At 42.9% G+C, this 24202-nt stretch overlaps 1 protein-coding gene across 3 annotated transcripts in view; it reads right to left on the bottom strand.

The window, feature by feature from the left end:
* The window catches only part of LOC124606849, a 204426-nt gene that overhangs the window by 59441 nt on the left and 120783 nt on the right, over window positions 1-24202 (bottom strand). For 2 of the 3 annotated variants that reach the window (XM_047138927.1, XM_047138929.1), the window contains exon 2: window positions 14463-14615. In XM_047138927.1, the coding sequence (XP_046994883.1) occupies window positions 14463-14615 (153 nt within the window). The remainder of the gene's footprint in view (window positions 1-14462; window positions 14616-24202) is intronic. The other variant, XM_047138928.1, reaches the window with a different exon arrangement.

The following is a 24202-nucleotide window of genomic DNA, read 5'->3' as shown; positions in this document are numbered from 1 at the left end:
TTCTACACAGAGTACGCGAAAGAACTTGCCCCCCTTCTAACAGCTGTGTGCCGCAAGTTTCTAGAGGAACGGAATGTTCCAAATGATTGGAAAAGAGCACAGGTAATCCCAGTTTTCAAGAAGAGTCTTCGAGCAGATTCTCAAAACTATAGGCCTATATCTCTGACATCGATCTGTTGTAGAATTTTAGAACATGTTTTTTGCTCGCGTATCATGTCATTTCTGGAAACCCAGAATCTACTCTGTAGGAATCAACATGGACTCCAGAAACAGCGATCGTGTGAGACCCAACTCGCTTTATTTGTTCATAAGACCCAGAAAATATTAGATACAGGCTCCCAGGTAGATGCCATTTTCCTTGACTTCCGGAAGGCGTACGATACAGTTCCGCACTGTCGCCTGATAAAGTAAGAGCCTACGGAATATCAGACCAGCTGTGTGGCTGGATTGAAGAGTTTTTAGCAAACAGAACACAGCATGTTGTTCTCAATGGAGAGATGTCTACAGACGTTAAAGTAACCTCTGGCGTACCACAGGGGAGTGTTATGGGACCATTGCTTTTCACAATATATATAAATGACGTAGTAGATAGTGTCGGAAGTTCCATGTGGCTTTTCGCGGATGATGCTGTAGTATACAGAGAAGTTGCAGCGTTAGAGCATTGTAGCGAAATGCAAGAAGATCTGCAGCGGATAGGCACTTGGTGCACGGAGTGGCAACTGAATCTTAACATAGACAAATGTAATGTATTGCGAATACATAGAAAGAAGGGTTCTTTATTGTATGATTATGTGATAGCGGAACAAACACTGGTAGCAGTTACTTCTGTAAAATATCTGGGAGTATGCGTACGGAACGATTTGAAGTGGAATGATCATATAAAATTAATTGTTGGTAAGGCGGGTGGCAGGTTGAGATTCATTCGGAGAGTCCTTAGAAAATGTAGTCCATCAACAAAGGAGGTGGCTTGCAAGGAGCTCGTTCGGCCTATGCTTAAGCATTGCTCATCAGTGTGGGATCCGTACCAGGTCGAGTTGACCGAGGAGATAGAGAAGATTCAAAGAAGAGCAGCGCGTTGCGTCACAGGGTTATTTGGTAACCGTGATAGCGTTACGGAGATGTTTAGCAAACTCAAGTGGCAGACTCTGCAAGAGAGGCGTTCTGCATCGCGGTGTAGCTTGCTCGCCAGGTTTCGAGAGGTTGCGTTTCTGGATGAGGTATCGAATATGTTGCTTCCTCCTACTTATACCTCCCGAGGAGATCACGAATGTAAAATTAGAGAGATTCGAGGGCGCACGGAAGCTTTCTGGCACTCGTTCTTCCTGCGAACCATACGAGAGTGGAACAGGAAAGGGAGATAATGACAGTGGCACGTAAAGTGCCCTCCGCCACACACCGTTGGATGGCTTGCGGAGTATAAATGTAGATGTAGGGCTGGCAGACACCGAAGGAGTTTTGGCGGCCCAGCGGTATGTCACAGACATTTCTGCGTCCTCATGTGCTACCTCTAACATGACTGTACGTAATGCCATTTTTCAACAGGACAATGCTCGTCCACATGTGGCACGTGTCTCTGTGAACTGTCTGCGTCATGGTGAAGTAATTCCGTGGCCAGGAAGATCCCAGATCTGCCAATGACGCTTTTTTTTTTTTCAAGTCAGCAGTCTTCTAACTGATTATGCGGCCCAACAAGAGTTCTTCTCCCGTGCCAACCTCTTCATTGTAGCACTTGCACCCTTCATCCTCAATTATTTGCTGGATGTATTTCAATCTCTCTCTGCTTCCTCTATAGGTTTCGCCCTCTACAGTTCCCTCTAGTGCCATGGAGGTTATTCTCTGTTGCCGTAACACATGTCCCATCATCCTGCCCCATCTTCTTATCAGTGTTTCCCATATGTTTCTTTCTTCATCGATTCTGCGAAGAACCTCTTCACTCCTTATCTTATCAGTCCACCTAATTTTCAACTTTCTCCTGCAACACCACATCTCAAACGCTTTGATTCTCCTCTGACCCGATTTTCCCACTGTCCTTGATCCTCTACGATATAGTGTTATGCTCCGAACGCACATTCTCCACTTCTTCTTCAAATTAAGACCTATATCTGATAACAGTAGACAGTTTACTTTCAATCCATATTCTGTACTCACTATACTGTTCATCCCATTCAACAGACCCTACAGTTCTTCTTCATCTTCACTGAGGATAGCAATGTCATCAACGAATCTTAACATTGATATCTTTCCACCCTGAATTTTAATCCCATCCTTGAACCTTTCTTTTATTTCCCTCATTGCTTTATTCACGTGTAGATTGAGCAGTAAGGGCGAAAAGCTGCATCCCAGTCTTGTACCCTTTTTAATCTGAGCACTTCATTCTTGGTCATCCAGTCTTAAGGTTTCTTCTTGGTTCTGGTATATAATCTATATTACCGTCTTTCCCTATAGCTTACGTCAATTTTTCTCAGAATTTCTAACATACTGCTCCATTTTACATTACCCAACAGTATTCATAGCTCGACAAATCCTATGAGCGTGTTTTAATTTTTCTCCCATCTTGCTTTCATTATCGAACTCAATCGTCAGAACTGTTTTTGTGATATCTTCACCTTTCCCAAAGACAAATTGATCGTCATCTAACCGATCTTCAATTTTCTTTTCCATTCTTCCGCACATTTTTCTTGTTGGCAGCTTTGATGCATCGGCTGTTAAGCTGATCGAGCGATAGTTCTCGCACCTACCTGCCCTTTCTATTTTGGAATTATGTGGATGACATTTTTCCGAAAGTCTGATGGTACATCGTCAGCCTCATACATTCCACAAACCAACCTGAATAGTAGTCTGACGTCCACTTCCCCCAATAATTTCAGGAATTCAGATGGAACGTCATCTACACCTTCTGCTTTATATGATCTCAGGTCTTCCAGAGCTCTTTTAAATTCTAGCTAGTCCTGGATCACTCATGTCTTCCATTTTGACCCCAATTTCTTCTTCTATCAAGTCGTCAGACATGTCTTTCCCTCATAGAGGCGTTCAATATTCTCTTTCCATCCATCCACTCTCTCTTATGCGTTTAAAAGCGGAATTTCCATTGAATTTTAATGTTTTCAAGATTGTTTTGACTTTTCTATGTGCTGATTCAGTTCTTCCGGAGATCATGTATTTGTGACTTCGTAAGCTTTCCCGGCGAAAAAGTCATGGAAGTCTCTTCGGGTTTGCTGCCAGATATTAAAATCAACTTGACTCAATATTTCGGCGATCCAACTGGTCACCATCTTCAGGAAATGCTACTTCTGCTGATGAGTCCCGCTGAGAACTGACGCCAGGCTGCAGATCGACGTCCTATATAGGCCACCGTTCAGTACACGGGGCATGCGCCGCCCATCACGGTTGCTGTCTCCAAACAGGGAGGTGGCGCCGCCCTTAGTAGAACACTGGCGGCAACGATATATCGTACTCAGGGCCGCACCGAAGAACGTTCAATTTTGATGCGGGATAGTACAGAATTCCACGTCCTGCTAAGAGGAAACCCATTGTCTCTGTTAATTAAATTATCCGCCAACCTAATTTCAATCGCCTCTTTATAGACACTGTTCCAAACAACGGCAATGTTGGAAACCCTTCGTCAAATTTCTTACAGTGTCCCTCATTTAAGCAGTGTCCTGCTACTGCCGATCTTTCCGGCTGCTGTAGCCTCGTATGACGGCGATGTTCCACACACTTGTCATGAACTTTGCGAATCGAACGGCCAATGTAAGCCTTCCCACATTGACACGGAATTTTGTACGTACGTTGCCTGTCAGGTTATTGCTACAAGATATGAACAATAAAGTTCACACCACACTTCCCTAAGGCACGCTTCATGTTATTTCTAAGTCTGTCGACGGCTGCACGTGCGATATCCATGTAGTTTACGGAATGACGCAGTTTAAAGTCTACCTGGATTTTATTCAGTATTCTAATTGTTAATGTGAGGTGTTTCAAAAGCAGAATTGGACAACCAGTGTTTCACTTGCCTGGATAACTGTGGAAAAAATTTCAAAATCAATATCAGGCTCTCCGGTGGTACAGAACAACTGTCGTTAATTCGGTGAATGGGTTTGATCTGGGTCTGCTTCATCTTTATCTCACAAGCTGTGCGTTAAGCCATATGAGCAGGCCGTATCTTCTTGTTATTTTATGCCAGCGTAGGCAAGGTAATGAAATATGACAGCAAAACTGTGCTTGCGAGTTGTTGTGTTGGTGCCTGTAGCAAGAGCCGTACGGAAAATTTTCTGTGGTGTTCCGGCAGGTCTTTTCAGTTTCGTTCTTACGATGTACTGTCAGTCCATACAAATACTGGTAATCACGCGTTTTCTGCGATAGTCTGTGTCAACGGAACACATAGGCTCGTTCATCGTTACGAATGGATGTTTTTTAAAGTGGAATTTTATGTGTCAATTTAATAGAACATTCCCAGATTAGTCTAACGCGAGTTTTGTTTTGACGATTTGTGCTGACATAGCCAGCAAAACGCCTGGAACAGCCACGAGTTGCTTACCTGACTTGCCCGTCTCACGGGCCAATCTGTCAAGCAGAGCTAGTCGCTTCTAGAGTGCTGGCTGTCGCTAGTGTCTGAAAACGAATATCACATTAAACTAATTTGGGGCCGTTCTATTGAAGGGACGCGTAAAATTCCATTAAAAAAAACATGGCAATGCACTTGACATTGCCTCAAAAATAATTTTGCTCGCCATTTCATTACACGTTGCGGGAGACAGTCAAAACAATAAAAGATTGTAAATGAACCTTGACTGTCATGTACTATAGTTTTTCAGTTTGTTGGTTGAAATTTTGTCTGTCGCATACTGTTGTTTTTAAACAACTTTACTGTCATGTAACATTGTTTAAATAAGCTCCGACCGACCGCCGTGTCATCCTCCACCAATGACGTCATTGGCTGCAGTGTGAAGCGGTATGGGTCAGCACGCCTCTCACCAGGCCACTGCTCGTTTTCGTGACCTGGATTCTCTACTGCTAGGTCGACAACCTCCTTAGCTGGCACCATGAGACCTAGTGCACCCCATTCCAGTCATCCTAGCAAGGAAAAATCCCTGGCAATATTGGGAATTGGACCCGGGTCCTCCACATGGTGGTCAGCTGTGCTGGCCATTTTGCTGTGGAGGTGGACTATTGTTTAGATAGAGTGTTTGTAGTTTACAAATTGAATATTCTAATATGCACTGTATTCCTAGGTTCAATTCCAGCAACCTGAAGCACTGCAATTATGACCTTTTCGGTGGAAATTGGTAACTGTAATTACTGACAATTTTTATAGCATAGTTGTAACGATTGTACTGGATGTTAGAAACAATTCTCTACTAGGCCATAAATGGCAGTGGTTGCAAAATAGCAAGTGTCTTTCCTTCTTTCTTCCACATCTTCAGGTTTTATATTTATTAAGCTGTTTGTAGTTTTGATTTCGCATGTAATATTGCTTTCAATGTTTTTGTTGAAATTTATGTATTGAGCTATTTCGGTTTGTGTCGTTTCCTATGTTAAAATCCTACCAGCATATGAATATTGCAGCCATGGGCTTTTTACTAGGATGTGACAGCTTTATTAACAACTGCTGTATGGGCTGTTCTGCACAACATGCATGTTGTGTGGGAATAGAGGCGGCATGCATTATCGACCTGCTTTGCAGGGCAGTCCACACATAAGGGGTAAGAAAAAGTTATCGAGCTCCAGACATGTGGGCCACTTTCATGACAGGTATGTTGTGTTGGAGTGGTATCATCTGGCTTTATCGACCTGTTTTACAGAAGAGTGCAGATCAGCATAGCTGGGAGAACGTTGAGACTGATAGAGGCAGAGATTGACAAAAAGAGTGGGGGCAGTGGGGATGCACAGAAAAGGAGGAGGAGGAGGAGAAGTATAGAGAGGGGGGAGGGAGGAGGAGGGGAACAGAGGAGGAGGGGGAATGGACCGAATGAGGGGGTAGGGGAGGGGTGGGCAGAGACAGGTATACGGAGGATATGGGGAGAAACAGGTATGATGAGGACATGGGCAGATAGGGGGGGGGGCAAGAAGGGGAAGGATAAGAGGGGGATGAGGATGATGTGGACAGAGGGAGGGGGAAGAGTACTAATAGAGAGATGGGGGAAGGAGAAGATGGTTCAATAAAGGAGGAGAAGGAGATGGAGAGAGTGGAGGAGGAGGTGATGAGCAAGAATATATATATAGCCTTCTATCCTATGGCTTTAGCCATGAGAGTTTTTAGATAAGTTATGCCTGATATCATAGGCATTATTGTTACTAACGCCATCTACTGGCAGAAGTGGCCACTTTGTGTCATGTTGAACTGCCTGTGTTAGTTTGCACACTGTTACCGTTACAGAGTGGAGTAGGAAGCGACCATACTTTTTTTATTGCTTTTAACAGGTAAATTCTCAGCTTCACTGTGTTGTAGGATTGGATACTTTTTGGCATCTTGCCATATATTGTAAATTTTACGCCACAGATCTCCCGAAATGCTTCATGAGATGAAAAATAAAATTGTTTTGGTGACCAAGACAAGTGTATTGCCATTTAGTACGAATATGCTTGTAGATCTGCTGGGAGTTCTTTTGCCTGAAGTGATAAAAAGGATTAGTTTGTAATGAGAAACGAATTGGCGTGTTCCGTCAACACAGGACGAGGCATGAGACACATTATGAGCAGTATTTGTATGGGGGCAGACATCATCCACACATTGCAAAAACTAAATTGCAAATACCTGCCAAAACATGAAAGACAATGTGTCTGACGGGTTTTAAGAGCGAGACCCGATATAACTGCTTTTAAGCACAATTTGCTACAATTTGCCATTACGTACGTTACTCTGTTGATAGGATTTTTCGATCTGGAAAAAGCATTCGACAGTGTAAAATGATGCAAGGTGTTGGAAATTTGGAGAAAAATGGGAGGGAGCTGTAGGGAAAAATTGATAATATACAATATGTACAAAAACCATGAACCATGAGGTAACAATAAGAATGGAAGACCAAGAATGAAGTGCTCAGATTAAAAAGGGTGTAAGATAAGGATGGCTTGCTATTTAAAACTGCAAGTTAAGCCCAACAGGTCTCGCAACAACATTAGGGTGCCCTCCAAAATAATGACTGGGGAAACTTATGACTACCAAATGGGACACCAGTGACAATCACTTTAATTTATCCCGGTAGAACTGGCAAAACAATGACAAACAGTGACAACATTCATATAATAAGACCCTGTCATATCTGATGTAGTGTATAGGGGAAAAATGTTAGTAATCATGCAGTTGAATTAATCGTAATTGCAAAGTGCCCTATACTTGTCATAATGTTAACTGGAACAGATAGGACTGTTGTCGTTGTTGTGGTCTTAAGTCCATAGACTGGTTTGATGCAGCTGTCCATCCTACTCTGTCCTGTGCAAGCTTCTTCATCTCCGAGTAACTATTGCAACCTACATCCTTCTGAAACTGCTTACTGTATTCATCTCTTGGTCTACCTCTACGATTTTTACCCTCCACGATTCCCTCCAATACTAAATTGGTGATCCCTTAGTGCCTCAAAACATGTCCTACCAACCTGTCCCCTCTTTTAGTGAGGTTGTGCCACAGTTTCCTCTTACCCCCAATTCTATTCAGTACCTCCTCATTACTTATGTGATCTACCCATCCAATCTTCAGCTTTCTTCTGTAGCGCCACATTTCGAAAGCTTCTATTCTCTTCTTGTCTAAACTATTTATCGTCCATGCTTCACTTCCATACATGGCTACATCCGTAGAAATTCTTTCATAAAAGACTTCCTGACACTTAAATCGATACTTGATGTTAAAAAATTTCTCTTCTTCGGAAACGCTTTCCTTGCGATAGCCAGTCTACATTTAACACACATCAAAAAAGTTTTGCATCACCTCGGATCCGAGGGTTCCGGAACATGTACAGAAAATTGGAATAGAAATCAACGTAAACATCAGTTTCCTCTCTTTTTATTGCTCATGAAAACCACACATTGCATGTTGTACTACCATACAGCGAGATCTTCAGAGGTGGTGGTCCAGATTGCTGTACACACCGGTACCTCTAATACCCAATAGCACGTCCTCTTGCACTGATGCGTGCCTGTATTCGTCGTGGCATACTATCCACAAGTTCATCAAGGCACTGCTAGTCTAGATTGTCCCACTCCTCAACAGCGATTCGGCGTAGATCCCTCAGAGGGCTGGTGGATCACTCGTCCATAAACAGCCTTTTTCAATCTATCGCAGGTATGTTCGATAGGGTTGTCGTTATCCTGAAGGAAGTCATTCACTTCCATGACCATCAGCGGCGTACGTCGGCCCCACATATTGCCACCCCAAAACAGCAGGGAACCACTTCGCTGCACTCGCTGGGCAGTGTGTCTAAGGCGTTCAGCCTGACCGGGTTGTCTCCAAACACGTCTGGTTTAAGGCATATGCGACACTCATCGGTGAAGAGAACGTGAAGCCAATCCTGAGCTGTCCATTCGGCATGTTGTTGGGCCCATCTGTACCGCGCTGGATGGTGTCGCGGTTGTAAAGATGGACCTCGCCATGGACGTTCGGAGTGAAGTTGCGCATCATGCAGCCTATTGCGCACTGTTTGAATCGAAACACGGCGTCATGTGGCTGCACGAAAAGCATTATTCAACATGGTGGCGTTGCTGTCAGGATTCCTCCGAGCCATAATCTGTAGGTAGCGGTCATCCACTGCAGTAGTAACCCTTGGGCGTCCTGAGCGAGGCATGTCATAGAGAGTTCCTGTCTCTCTGTATCTCCTCCATGTCCGAACGACACCGGTTTGGTTCACTCCGAGACGCCTGGACACTTCCTTTGTTGAGAGTCCTTCCTGACACAAAGTAACAATGCGGACGCGATCGGACCGCGGTATTGACCTTCTAAGCATGGTTGAAATACAGACAACACGAGCCGTGTACCTCCTTCCTGGTGGATTGACTAGAACCGATCGGCTGTCAGACCCCCTCGGTCTAATAGGCGCTGCTCATACATAGTTGTTTACATCTTTGGGCGGGTTTAGTGACATCTCTGAACAGTCAAAGGGACTGTGTCTGTGATACAATATCCACAGTCAACGTCTGTCTTCAGGAGTTCTGGGAACCAGGGTGATGCAAAACGTTTTTTGTTGAGTGTATATCCTCTCTAATTCGACCATCATGAGTTACTTTGCTCCCCAAATAGCAAAACTAGTCTGCTACTTTAAGTGTCCTATTTACTAATCTAATCACATCAGCATCACCAGACTTTACTCGGCCACATTCCATTGTCCTCGTTTTGCTTTTATTGATGTTCGTCTTATATCCTACTTTCAAGACACCGTCCATTCCGTTCAACTGCTCTTCCAAGTCCTTTGCTGTCTCCTACAGAATTACAATGTCACCGGCGAACCTCAAAGTTTTTATTTGTTCTCCATGGATTTTAATACCTACTCCGAATTTTTCTTTTGTTTCCTATACTGCTTGCTCAATATACAGATTGAATAACATTGGGGATAGGCTACAACCCTGTCTCCCTCCCTTCTCAACCACTGCTTCCCTTTCGTGCCCCTCTATTGTTATAACTGCCATCTGGTTTCTGTACAAATTGTAAATAGGACTACAGAAGGGATTACGTCACTCTTGTGATCAGAGTTGAAAGCAGACTGTTCATTCACATTAAAATACAAGTCCTCAGAGCGAAGCTTGAGGTAATCGATTTACTACAAAATCACTTTACTGTCCCACACATCGTGGTTGCAGCTTGATCTCACCATAGCACTGCAGGTGAAGGCAGCTTGAAATTTTTCTAAGCCACCAACACATCAGCTCGGGATATGCAGCAACCGGGGGAGTCGACGACGGCTCTTAATGTGGACGACTGGCGGCGGAGGCTCCAGAAGATCGAGTGATTTCTGATCGAATGCTCGCATTGGTGCATTTTACATCTGCTGCTAAATTCAGATTGGGCCTCGGATCTTGCGAGTGTCGACCAATGAAAATGATTGTTAGAAAGCACTAGCCCCTTCCTGTAGCTAATACCCAATAACGTTTGTTCTGTCGCATCGACTCTCTCTCTCTGTGACCAATGAGGTGGTCTTTGTTGTCACCGTCCTACTTTTCTCTCCAATCTGTAGTTTATTTACGTTAGTAAATGCTGTCGGCTTTAGACTGCATAAACTTTTTTTTTCATTGTCAATATGTTAAACGGAATCTTCCATTTTCAAAGGCCCAAAACTGCAGAGCCCCAGTAAATCTTCGAGATGTTTACCTCTAGTGTTCGGTGCTTTCTGGAGAAACAGTGAGCTTTTTACGTTGGAGCACAATAGTGCAGTCTGCTAAAAAGGGAACTTTCGCACTCGACTCCCATGTTGTAAAATGTTTTTGCCAGGAGTTTGCACTTAGGGAGACCCTACACTACTGGCCATTAAAATTGCTACACTACGAAGATGACGTGCTACAGACGCTAAATTTAACTGACAGGAAGAATATGCTGTGGTATGCAAATGATTAGCTTTTCAGAGCATTCACACAAAGTTGGAGCCGGTGGCGACACCTACAACGTGCTGACAGGAGGAAAGTTTCCAACCGATTTCTCATACACAAACAGCGGTTGACCGGCGTTGCCTGGTGAAACGTTGTTGTGATGCTTCGTGTAAGGAGGAGAAATGCGTACCATCACGACTTTGATAAAGGTAGGATTGTAGCCTATCGCGATTGCGGTTTATCGTATCGCGACATTGCTGCTCGCTTTGATCGAGATCCAATTACTGTTAGCAGAATATAGAATCGGTGGGTTCAGGAGGGTAATACGGAACGCCGTGCTGGATCCCAACGGCATCGTATCACCAGCAGTCGAGATGTGACAGGAATCTTATCCGCATGGCTGTAACGGTTCGTGCAGCCACGTCTCGATCCCTGAGTCAACAGATGGGGACGTTTGCAAGACAACAACCATCTGCACGAACAGTTCGACGACGTTTGCAGCAGCATGGACTAACAGCTCGGAGACCATGGCTGTGGTTACCCTTGACGCTACATCACAGACAGGAGCGCCTGCGATGGTGTACTCAACGACGAACCTGGGTGCACGAATGGCAAAACGTCATTTTTTCGGATGAATCCAGGTTCTGTTTACAGCATCACGATGGTCGTATCCATGTTTGGCGACATCGCGGTGAACGCACATTGGAAGCGTGATGGTATAGGGTGCCATTGGTTACACGTCTCGGTCGCCTCTCGCTCGCATAGAGGGCACTTTGAACAGTGGACGTTACATTTCAGATGTGTTACGACCCGTGGCTCTACCCTTCATTCGATCCCTGCGAAACTCTACATTTCAGCAGGATAATGCACGGCCGCATGTTGCAGGTCCTGCACGGGCCTTTCCGGCTACAGAAAGTGTTCGACTGCTCCCTTGGCCAGCATATTCTCCAGATCTCTCGCCAATTGAAAACGTCTGGTCAATGGTGGCCGAGCAACTGGCTCGTCGTAATACGCCAGTCACTACTTTTGATGAACTGTGGTATCGTGTTGAAGCTGCATGGGCAGCTGTACCTGTACACGCCATCCAATCTCTGTTTGACTCAATGTCCAGGCGTATCAAGGCCGTTATTACGGCCAGAGGTGGTTTGTTCTGGGTACTGATTTTTCAGGATCTATGCACCTAATTTGCGTGAAAATGTAATCAAATGTCAGTTCTAGTATAATTTATTTGTCCAATGAATAACCGTTTATCGTCTGCATTTCTTTTTGGTGTAGCAATTTTAATGGCCAGTAGTGTATATATGCTCCTCCAGAACGAAGCTTGACATCCCAGCGTGGCACTACAAAAGCATGACCAGTGGCAGCTGGCTATTGATCCTCGCCTTTCCGTCAGGAAGCCTTCAGCGCATTGGCTCTAGGGGTGCAAGCCGACTGTAATGTCCCTGGCGTCCTGTGTACATTTTCCACTGCTGAAAATGCTTTCAAAGTTCTCTCACTTCTGCAAGGCATGCTAACTCGATTCAAGAGTAAAAGAAGAGTAAGATGGCTTCAGATAGTTACCGACAATCACTAGCGCTGCTGTCTATCTTAACCCTCAGCTTTCATTAAAAATTGCAATCAAATAGGTCTCTCAATATGAATCTGCGTACATTACGTGACTTTTTCCGGGAAAACGGCCATGTAACAAAGACAAGGGTGTAGTCTTTCATACTTGCTGTTCAACATATACATTAAAGAAGCAGTGATGGAAGTAGAAGGAAAGAATGGGATTAAAATCCAGGGTGAAAGGACTTCAATGATAGGATTAGCTCATGTCATTGATATCCTCAGCGAAAGTACAAAAGAATTACAGGATGTGTTGAATGGAATGAACAGTATAATGAGTACAAGGTATGGACTGAGCGTAAACTAGAGAAAGACCAAAGTTATCAGGAGTTGGTGTAATGAGATTTAGCTATAAGCTTGTTCTTAAAATTAGGGACACTGAAGTAGACGAAGTTAAGGAATTTTGCAACCCCAGAAGCAAAATAACACATGATGGAGGAGATGGAGGACATAAAGCAAACTAGCACAGGCAAAGAGAACATTCCTGGCCAATCGGTTTCTCCTAGTATCAAACATCCACCTTAATCTGAGGAAGAAATTTTAGAGAAGGCACGTTGGAGCACAGCATTATAGGGTAGTGTATCATCGTCTATGGGGAAACCAGATAAGAAGAGAATGGAAGTGTTTGAGATATAGTGCTGTAGAAGAGTCTTGATAATTAAGTGGGTTGGTAAGGTAAGTAATGTGGAGGTTCTCTCTGCAGAATCGATGGGAAATGGAGAAAGGAACATACGGAAAATACAAACAAGAAGATGGGATGATGGGACATGTGTTAAGAAATCTGGGAATAAGTTCCATAGTACTAGAGGGGGCATTAGATGATACAAATTATTGGTGCAGACAGAGAGTGGAATGTATCCAATAAATAATTGAGGACGTGGGGTCCAAATGCTACTCTGAGATGAGAAGGTTGCCACAAGAGAGGAATTCGTGGCAGCCACATCGAACCATCCACCGTTTCAAATAAGAAGAAGATATGATACTGCGTAAAGTGTCTGACAGAGCACTGAAAGACCTAAGTCAAAACGAGGCCCCGGGAGTAGACAACATTTCATTAGAACTACTGACAGCATTGGGAGAGCCAGTCCTGACAAAACTCTACCATATGGTGAGCAAGATGTATGAGACAGGCGAAATACCCTCAGACTTCAAGAAGAATATCATAATTTACAATTTGTACAGAAACCAGATGGCAGTTATAGGAGTTGAGGGACATGATAGGGAAGCAGTGGTTGGGAAGGGAGTGAGACAGGGTTGTAGCCTATCCCCCATGTTATTCGATTTGTATATTGAGCAAGCAATAAAGGAAACAAAAGAAAAATTCGGAGTAGGTATTAAAATCCATGAGAACAAATAAAAACTTTGAGGTTCGCCGATGACATTGTAATTCTGTCAGAGACAGCAAAGGACTTGGAAGAGCAGTTGAATGGAATGGACAGTGTCTTGAAAGGGCGATATAAGATGAACATCAACAAAAGCAAAACGAAGATAATGGAATGTAGTCGCATTAAGTCGGGTGATGCTGAGGGAACTGAATTAGGAAATGAGACACTTAAAGTAGTAAAGGAGTTTTGCTATTTGGAGAGCAAAATAACTGATGATGGTCGAAGTAGAGAGGATATAAAATGTAGAATGGCAATGGCAAGGAAAGCGTTTCTGAAGAAGAGAAATTTGTTAACATCGAGTATAGATTTAAGTGTCAGTAAGTCATTTCTGAAAGTATTTGTATGGAGTGTAGCCATGTATGGAAGTGAAACATGGTCGATAAATAGTTTGGACAAGAAGAGAATAGAAGCTTTCGAAATGTGGTGCTACAAAAGAATGCTGAAGATTAGATGGGTAGATCACATAACTAATGAGGAGGTATTGAACAGAATTGGGGAGAAGAGGAGTTTGTGGCAAAACTTGAGTAGAAGAAGGGGTCGGTTGGTAGGACATGTTCTGAGTCATGTAGGGATCACCAATTTAGTATTGGAGGCAGTGTGGAGGGTAAAAATCGTAGAGGAAGACCAAGAAATGAATACAGTGAGAAGATTCAGAAGGATGTAGGTTGCAGTAGGTACTGGGAGATGAAGAAGCTTGCACAGGATAGAGTAGCATGGAGATCTGTATCAAACCAGTCTCAGGACTGAAGACCACAACAACAATTCCAGTTCGAAGGCAGGCGCTGAGAGGAGACCCAAGGTGGTATAGTGAGTTTTTCTGCACTTTGCTTGCCTCGGTCGAGTGTGAAGGGGGAGCAGCGGGCAGACAAAGTAGCTAGCGCGCGTCGTCCGGTGAGTGAGGAGCCACTTCGCCGTGGCGCTGGCTGCGGCTGCGCTGCGGCTGCCGGCTGGCGGCGGTGTACGCACCTACGCTAATGTATGGCGTGTAGCGGTCGCCGCCTCGCTTACCGAGCCCCAGCATCAGGCGGCCGCCGTCGTCCGCGGCGCGCTTCTCGCCGCCAGGCAGCAGCACCAGCGGCGGCCCGGACTCGCCGTCCTCTGCCGAGTCCGCTGCCCCATCTGCAAACCACAGCACCGTCACTACAGGCCAGGGCTTAATGGCTGCCGGGACAACAGACATGAGATTGGCACGAAGCGTATTACGTGCTCGGATATGCAAATCATCAGCGTTTCATTGCCACCTCACAAAGTAGGTCGGTAGTGCTGATGCCATCTACATGCTGCATAGAAGGCAAAATTACGTGGCAGCTATCACTATTCAGGAATCTCATTTGAATGTGATTCGTTAGTGAGTAGATGGTGACAGGAACGGAATTCGCTAGTGGCTGGACTGTGGACTATCGAGATTGGGATTGGATTGGATTGTTTGGGGGAAGAGACCAAACAGCGAGGTCATCGGTCTCATCGGATTAGGGAAGGACGAGGAAGGAAGTCGGTCGTGCCCTTTCAAAGGAACCATCCCGGCATTTGCCTGGAGTGAGTTAAGGAAATCCAGGAAAACCTAAATCAGGATGGCCAGACGCGGGATTGAACCGTCGTTCTCCCGAATGCAAGTCCAGTGTGCTAACCACTGCGCCACCTCGCTGGGTGGACTATCGAGACTGTGGTTTGTCGTTCCGTGATGTCGCTGCTTGAGTTGGTGGCGATCCTGTTAAGGATTCGATGGATAGAGGAGGGTCATGCCGAACATGGTACAGGATTACAATGGCCCCATGTGACTAGCTCAAAAAAATGGTTCAAATGGCTCTGAGCACTATGGGAGTTAACAGCGGAGGTCATCAGTCCCCTAGAGCTTAGAACTACTTAAACCTAACTAACCTAAAGACATCACACACATCCATGCCCGAGGCAGGGTTCGAACCTGTGACTGTAGCGCTCGCGCTGTTCCAGACTGATGCGCCTAGAACCGATCGGCCACTCCGGCCGGCCAACTAACCTAAGGACATCACACACATCCATGCCCGAGGCAGGATTTGAACTTGCGAACATAGCAGTCACTCGGTTCGGGACCGAAGCGCCTACAACAGCTCGGCCACCACGACCGGCATGCGACTAGTGCCTGAGAGGGCAGAGATATTGTTCACTCGCCTGTGCAGGATCCTAAGCCACATCTGATGTCTCATGTCAGGAAACAGGCTTATTTGCAGCAGGTCAAATTTTCACATGGACAGTGCGGCAACATATGGAATGCCACAGGTCTTTGGTGTGACATCATAAGCGAGTGGCTACGTGTGAGATCGCTGTCTAAGAATTTATACATTTTTGAGTTTCAGATACGTATTTCAACGGTTTTTGTGATAATATTTACTACATAAGTGATTTATTAGTGGTTTCTTCATTCACCTCTGCCTTTCTTGTGTTGTGACCTGATATTTGTGAGTGTTTCGTATCGAGCAACTTAACCTCTTACCTGTGTTTACATTCCGCGCTGACCAGTTGCAGCTGTAGCGGCTCATCGAAAGCTAAGTACTAATTAATTGTGCGTGTATACTGGTTTGTTTAGTAACTTTAGTAGTCTTCAACCGATGTTCTTGGTGTTTTCTTCTGAAGAACCTTTTGGGAACCGTTTGCAGTTTCGTTACTGTGTCATTAGACGTTTGATTCTCTTTCTGTATTAGTCTTTTGTTATATTCTCTTTTGTTGTTGATTAATACTGTTAATAATAGTAGTTACTTCCCTTGTAGAGTAAGTTTGTGATAATTGTAGTCAGGTTTTTAACATCTTCTTATTGTAGTAGCGGAACTTAGATAAAGTAGTTTTCTTGTTTCAATAAGTGTAAAATTTTACCATGAGTGAGAAGTGTGGGCTTTGCCGTAGGTTCGTGAGTAGTGGATTGTGGTGTGAGACGTGTTCGAAGTATTTTCACTGGGGGGAATGCAGTGGGGAAGCCAGTGAGCATTCTGGTGAGATCCTCTCCTGGAACTGCAGGTTATGTAACAAGAGTAAGTTGATAGAGGAACAGAAGCGTAAGATCTGTGCCCTTCAGGTGCAGTTGAAAAACGCACAGGAGGAGCTAGATAGGATGAGGAGGGAGAAGGGGGTTGGGGAATGGGAGATGGCTGTTGGCAAGAGATCTGCTAGGAGAAGAAGATTTTCAGATAGTTTTACTATTGGTGTTTGCAGTAGATATGACCAACTGTCAGAGTCTAGTGGAGAGGAATCTCTAGTAGCTGTAGATGTAGGAAGTATACAGCAGACCTCAGCAGTTACGGTGGCTAGGACAGTTGCAAAGTCGAAGAGGAAGAAGGTTCTGCTGTTAAGTAGTTCTCATGGCAGAGGTGTAGGCCAACAGTTGCAGGAAGTGTTGGGGAGTGAGTACCAGGTCACCAGCATTGTGAAGCCTAATGCAGGATTGGCTCAGGTGATTAACATAGGGGGGTTATATAGGGATTTTACTAAAGAGGATCAGGTAGTGATTGTGGGTGAGGCTGGTACTAGTATTGATAGGGATGGGGAGTATGACATAGATGGTGACCTGGAAAAGATAGCCACTCAGAGTGGCAACACGAATGTGCATTTCGTGGAACTGTTTCAGCATCACGATCGGCCTCATCTTAATACAGCCGTCAGGCGTAATAACATGAGACTTGGGGGTGCGCTGATGACAGAAAGCATGGGTCACATTTCAGTGGTGTCGGTGGAGTCTATCCGCAGGACGGGGTTCACTAGACATGGTGTGCACCTCAACAGGTATGGGAAGGGGAGGTTGGCAAAGCTTATAGGTGACAGCATAGGTGGGGGTGGTGGGATCACTCATGGGAAAATTCCTGCAGTAGTGGGTGTTAGAGCTGCACCTTTTTTTAGATTGAAGTCAGCTGATAGGTATTCCTGCTTAAGGGAAGTCTCTCTAACAAAGGAACCACTTTTGACAAAGCTTAGGTATCCGAGTAATGAGGGAATTAGTATATTTCATCAAAATATACAAGGTATTAGAGATAAAGTTAGTGAACTGCTTATAGATGTGGACTCTGAAATTATTGGTATATCTGAACACTTCTTAAATAAGGAGATAATTCAGAGGCTTCCTTTACCAGGATACAGGGTGGCTGGCAGCTTTCCTAGGAGCTCTTTGCGGTGTGGGGGAGTAGCCATGTATGTGTAAACGGCATCCCATTTGAGTCAATTGATGTTTCAAAGTACTGCACTGAAAAGGTGTTTGAATGTTGTGCAGGTGTGGTTAAATTTAATGGAGCTAAACTTCTAACTGTTGTTATTTATAGATCCCCAGACTCCTGTTTCACAACATTTTTGCTAAAGCTAGAGGAGGTTTTTGGTTCACTTTATAGCAAATACAAAAAGTTAGTTATATGTGGTGACTTCAACATTAATTGCATAAGTGACTGTGCAAGGAAAAGGATGCTGGTAGACCTCCTTAATTCATATAATCTTATGCAAACCGTATTCTTTCCAACGGGAGTGCAAGGGAACAGTAGAACAACCATAGACAACATTTTTGTTCATTCCTCATTACTAGAAGGGCATTCTGTTAGCAAAAAGATGAATGGCCTTTCAGATCATGATGCACAAATTTTAACTCTAAAAGATTTTTGTGCTGCAACACATGTTAAATGTAGTTATCAACTGTTTAAGAAAGCTGATCCAGTTGCTGTAGAGACCTTTTTAAACCTTATCAAGGAACAAGAGTGGCAAGATGTTTATAGCGCTGATGCAGTAGGTGATAAATATAATACTTTTCTCAAGACTTTTCTCGTGCTCTTTGAAAGTTGCTTTCCGTTAGAACGTTCAAAACAGGGTCCTAGCACAAACAGGCAGCCTGGGTGGCTGACTAGAGCGATAAGAATATCTTGTAGAACGAAGTGGCAGTTATATCAAAACGTTCGGACTAGGCAAAATCTAAATGCAGCAGCCCATTACAAACAGTATTGTAAGGTGCTTAAAAATGTTATTAGGAAGGCAAAAAGTATGTGGTATGCAGATAGAATAGCTAAGTCTCAGGATAAAATTAAAACCATATGGTCAGTCGTAAAGGAAGTGGCTGGTCTGCAGAGACAGGTCGAGGATATAGAATCAGTGTATAGTGGGAATGTCTGTGTTACTGGTAAGTCGCATATATGTACAGTATTTAATAATCACTTTCTGAATATAGCAGGTGAACTAAATAGAAACCTAGTCCCTACAGGGAATCATATAACGCCCTTAGAAAAACGTGTTCCGAGACTGTTACCCGAAATGCTCCTCCATGATACTGACAATAGAGAGATTGAGTTAATAATTAAATCACTAAAGACCAAGAACTCTCATGGATATGATGGGGTATCTAGCAGAATACTGAAGTATTGTTCTATGTATGTTAGCCCAGTACTTAGCCATATCTGTAACTTTTCCTTTAGGAGTGGCCGGTTTCCTGACCGATTTAAGTGCTCGGTAGTGAAGCCACTTTATAAAAAGGGAGACTGGGATAATGTTGACAATTTTAGACCTATTTCTATGCCATCGGTGTTTGCTAAAGTTATCGAGAAGGTTGTATATACAAGGTTAGTGGAGCATTTAAATTCACATAATTTGCTGTCAAATGTACAGTTTGGCTTTAGAAATGGTTTAACAACTGAAAATGCTATATTCTCTTTTCTCTGTGAGGTTTTGGACGGATTAAATAAAAGGTTGCGAACACTAGGTGTTTTCTTTGATTTAACGAAGGCTTTTGACGGTGTTGACCACAAAATATTACTGCAGAAGTTAGACCATTATGGAGTAAGGGGAGTAGCTTACAATTGGTTCGCCTCTTACTTTAAGAACAGAAAGCAGAAAGTAATTCTCCGCCATATTGAGAGTGGTAGTGATGTTCAGTCTCAATGGGGCACTGTTAAGTGGGGCGTTCCCCAAGGGTCGGTGCCGGGGCCACTGCTGTTTCTTATTTATATAGATGATATGCCTTCTAGTATTACAGGTGATTCAAAAATATTTCTGTTTGCTGATGACACCAGCCTAGTAGTGAAGGATCTTGTGTGTAATATTGAAACAGTATCAAATAATGTAGTTCATGAAATAAGTTTATGACTTGTGGAAAATAATTTGATGCTAAATCACAGTAAGACTCAGTTTTTACAGTTTCTAATTCACAATTCAACAAGAACCGATATTTTGATCAGACAGAATGGGCCTATTATAAGCGAGACGTAACAGTTCAAGTTCCTAGGCGTTTGGATAGATAGTAAACTGGTGTGGAAAGCCCATGTCCATGATCTTGTTCAGAAACTAAATGCTGCTTTATTTACCATTAGAACAGTACCTGAAATAAGTGACAGTTCAACACGAAAAGTAGTCTACTTCGCATATTTTCAAACGCTTATGTCGTATGGTATTATTTTTTGGGGTAATTCTTCTGATTCAAAAATGGTATTTTTGGCTAAAAAACGGGCTGTTCGAGCTATATGTAGTGTAAGTTCGAGAACCTCTTGTCGACCCCTATTCAATAGTCTGGGAATTCTGACATTGCCCTCACAGTATATATTTTCTCTAATGTCGTTTGTTGTTAGCAGTATTAGCCTATTCCCAAGAGTCAGCAGCTTTGACTCAGTTAATACTAGGCAGAAATCAAATCTGCATGTGGAATGCACTTCCTTGACTCTTGTGCAGAAAGGAGTGCAGTATTCTGCTGCATCCATTTTCAATAAGCTAACACAAGAACTCAAAAATCTTAGCAGTAGCCCAAACTCTTTTAAGTCTAAACTGAAGAGTTTCCTCATGGCTCACTCCTTCTATTCTGTCGAGGAACTCCTGGAAGAGCTAAAAAATTAAGCAAATTCCAGTGTTACATTGTTGATTTTCTTTATTTATACTTACGACTTGTTGCCTGAATATGTTTTTTATATTTCATTTTATCTGTTTCTACTTTCGTGTTTTAATTTCATGTATTGACTCGTTCCATGACCATGGAGACTTCTCCTTAATTTGGTCCCACGGAACAATAAATAAATAAATAAAAAATAGGCATCACGACATTGGTGTGCCCAACGACAACACTGGACAAGGAAGTAGCACCACATTGTCTTTTCAGATGAGTCCCAGTTCTCCAAACGGCATCACCATGAACGTACGCACTAGCTCCAATGAGAACGAACTTTGCCAGCATGCGTTTTTGACTGTCATACTGGCCCAGCATCTGGAGTGATGACGGTATCAGGTGTCACTACATATGCAAAACAATCATCTGTTTCCCATAGATGGTAATTCGAACAGCAGCTATAACAGTTCTGATGTCTTAAGGTCGGCGGCTGTGCTCTATCTTCGAGGTCAGTGGGACAAGATCTTTCGACAAGATAACGCAAGATTTCATGCTCCCTGTGCTGTCCTGATATACAGGGTATTCGAGTGTTGTCCTGGCTAGCACGTTCTCCAGATCTCTCGTCACCGATCTCTCCAGTCAGTGAAGTTTCCGACTACACAGAACTGCGACCAATATTATTGCAAACAATAGACTTAACTGCCTCAACTACACTAGCTGACCAAAAGTACCTAGACACCTATTAGTGCACATTAATATGTGGTTCGCCTTTTTGATGGCTCAAGCTCAGGAAGGCATAGCTGCCCATTCTCGATCAAGAGCCGAAACCAGAGAAAGCAGCGATGTTGGACGCTGAGGTAAGGAGCGCAGTCAATGTTGGAACGCATCTCAAGGGTTTTTCCACTGGGTTCAGGTCCGGACTCTGGGCAGGCTAGTCCGTTTCAGGAATGCTACTGTCCACAAGCCATTGCCTCACATATGCTGCTTTGCGACAGAGTGTTTCGTCATGCTGATACAAATAATCATCGTCTTCGATTTGTCCCCATTTATAAGTGTTTGCGTATCCTTGATACTGAGTTTCACCGAGACAATCTCGCATCGAGCTTCACTTCCTATATCTGTTGATCTGTCTAACACGACAAATACACCACCTCCGTTTACCATAAGCGTATCGTTTCAATAGACGCTTAAATTTTCCCAAAAAATCTGACAGCCGTCAATTTCAGATTTAAACGGGTCTCTGTACTTTGAATTTTGTGTACTCCACTGCTGTTAAGGAGCAGCTCTGACCCTGGCACTTTGTTGCGAATGTTTCGGCAGATAGTCATTAGGATTTTAACACGCCTGTTTTTAGAATGGAATTTTTGGGATTTAACTGACAGTTTCGGGTTCCCTACACCTTTCGTCACATGGATTGCATGGAAAGCCGCCTAATCTAAGGAAGTCCTGTGAGCACCCACGCATAGCCAGCTACTTGGGTAACATCCTTTTATTTTGTTCGTGACTATTCGTTCCACCTACTTACTGTGCGGTAATTTTCTTCTCTGTTTATTCAGAGAAGACCTACGTTAACAGTTACACCGTGAATCACTGAACACATGCTTTACGCAAAAATATACGCAGGACAGTTCAGCTTTGGTTTGCTTGTCGGCGGGTGCTGTGGTGGCGATGGTGGTGGTTGTGGGGGAGGGTGGAGGGGTGGGGGGCGTGCAGGTGGCCAGGATTAGATTAGATTAGATTTACTTTGATTCCAATTGATCTGTAGTGAGAAGATCCTCCTAGATGTAGAACATGTCAGAAAAAATATTAATACATGACAAATATTTAGAACTAAAACATATAAGATAATGTACCTTCCACAGGTCCCAAGTGGAATGATCGTCATTTTATTTTATTTATTTATTTTTTTAATGAACACTGTATGAAAGCATCATTTTACAACACTTATGTACTAAGATCGCATTAATGCACTGAATTTAATTTAAAAATGGTTTTTTATTTATGAGGTAATAAACACATAATAGAACCACTACAATATTATTTACAGCGCACACATTACTGCACTGAAATGGTGCAGAGGTTAGACTGTACTTTACACACCACACACACGCACACACACACACACACACACACACACACACACACACGCACACACACACACACACACAAATCAGTTGGTTCTACGGAGAAATTCATCAATGTAGTAGAAGGAGTTGGCCACCAAGAAATCCTTTAGATTTCTCTTAAACTGAATTTCGTTGGTTGTTAAGCTTTTTATGGCTGCTGGCAAGTTATTGAAAATCTGTTTTCATGAATAATGCACATCTTTTTAAACTAGAGTAAGTGTCTTTAAATCCTTGTGAAAATTATTCTTATTTATAGTATTGATTCCATGAACTGAGCTGTTGGCGTGAAAAAATGATATATTTTTAATGGCAAATTCATTAAGGAATAAATATATTGGGAAGCAGTAGTGTCCATAGTGCCCTAAACAGACCTCTGCAGGATGTTCTTGAGTTCACACCACATATAACTCTTATTGCACGTTTTTGTGCCTGGTAAACTTTAACTTGGCTTGATGAATTACCCCAAAAAGTAATCCCATATGACATTATGGAGTGGAAGTAAGCATAGTATGCCAGCTTTTTCATTTTTATATCCTCTATGTCTGACAGAATTCGCATTGCAAAAAGAGATTTGTTTAGACGCTTCAATAGTTCTGTGGTGTGCTCCTCCCAGTTGAATTTATTATCAAACTGGAATCCCAAGAATTTAACACTGTCGACTTCTTCTATCTGCTTGTCATCATATGTTAGACATATACTCGTGGGACACCCCTTACAAGTTCTGAACTGCATGTAGTGTGTTATTTCAAAGTTTAGTGACAAAGAATTGGCTAGGAACCAGTGATTAATGTCCACAAATATTTTATTAGCCGATCTTTCTAAGACTACACTTGATTTGCTATTTATTGAAATGTCTGTATCATCGGCAAACAAAACCAACTTGGCATCTGGTAATGTTACTGATGAAAGGTCATTGATATATACAAGAAAAGGTAAGGGCCCTAAGATGGAACCTTGTGGGACCCCACATGTAATTAATTCCCAATTGGATAGATTAATACATGTGTTTCCTAATAACACCCTTTGTTTCCTGCCAGATATATAAGATTTAAACCATTTTGCAGCATTTCCTGTTACGCCATAATATTCTAATTTACTTATAAGGATATTGTGATTTACACAGTCAAATGTCTCTGACAGATCACAAAATATATCAGTTGCCTGCAATATTTTGTCTAATGGATTAAGTACATTTTCATTGTAAGTGTAGATAGCTTTCTCAATATCAGAACTCTTTAGAAATCCGAACTGCGACTTTGACGTATGTTATTTGTGATAAGATGGTTATAAAGCCGATTGAACATTACTTTTTCTAAAATTTTTGAGAATGCTGGAAAAAGTTAAATTGGTTGGAAATTTGACGCTATTTCTTTATTTCCCTTCTTTAATAGTGGCTTAACTTCAGCATACATTCAACCATTCAGGAAATATTCCACTGATAAACGACTGGTTATACAGATGGCTTCATATGTTACTTAACTCAGAATCGCATTCTTTAATTAACTTTGTTGATATTTCATCACAGCCACTAGGAGTTTTTGATTTTAAAGATTTTATGATGGACATTACTTCTGCTGGGGTAGCGAGGGGAAATGTCTGGTCTGAGGTATCTCATGGCAGCATCTACAGAACCTGACAACCTGATCTTTTCATTAATAGTTATATAAAATCTTTGTTAAAAAGTTCTGTAACAATATACACATCTGTCACCAATGTATCATTTACTCTTAATGCTATTTGTCCCTCTTCATGTCTGGTTCTACAGGTCTCCTTCA

The sequence above is a fragment of the Schistocerca americana genome, chromosome 3 (genome assembly GCF_021461395.2).
Source record: "Schistocerca americana isolate TAMUIC-IGC-003095 chromosome 3, iqSchAmer2.1, whole genome shotgun sequence".
Classification (NCBI taxonomy): Eukaryota; Metazoa; Arthropoda; class Insecta; order Orthoptera; family Acrididae; genus Schistocerca; species Schistocerca americana.
Note: the sequence above shows the minus strand (reverse complement) of the source record. Positions and strands in the feature narration are given on the sequence as shown.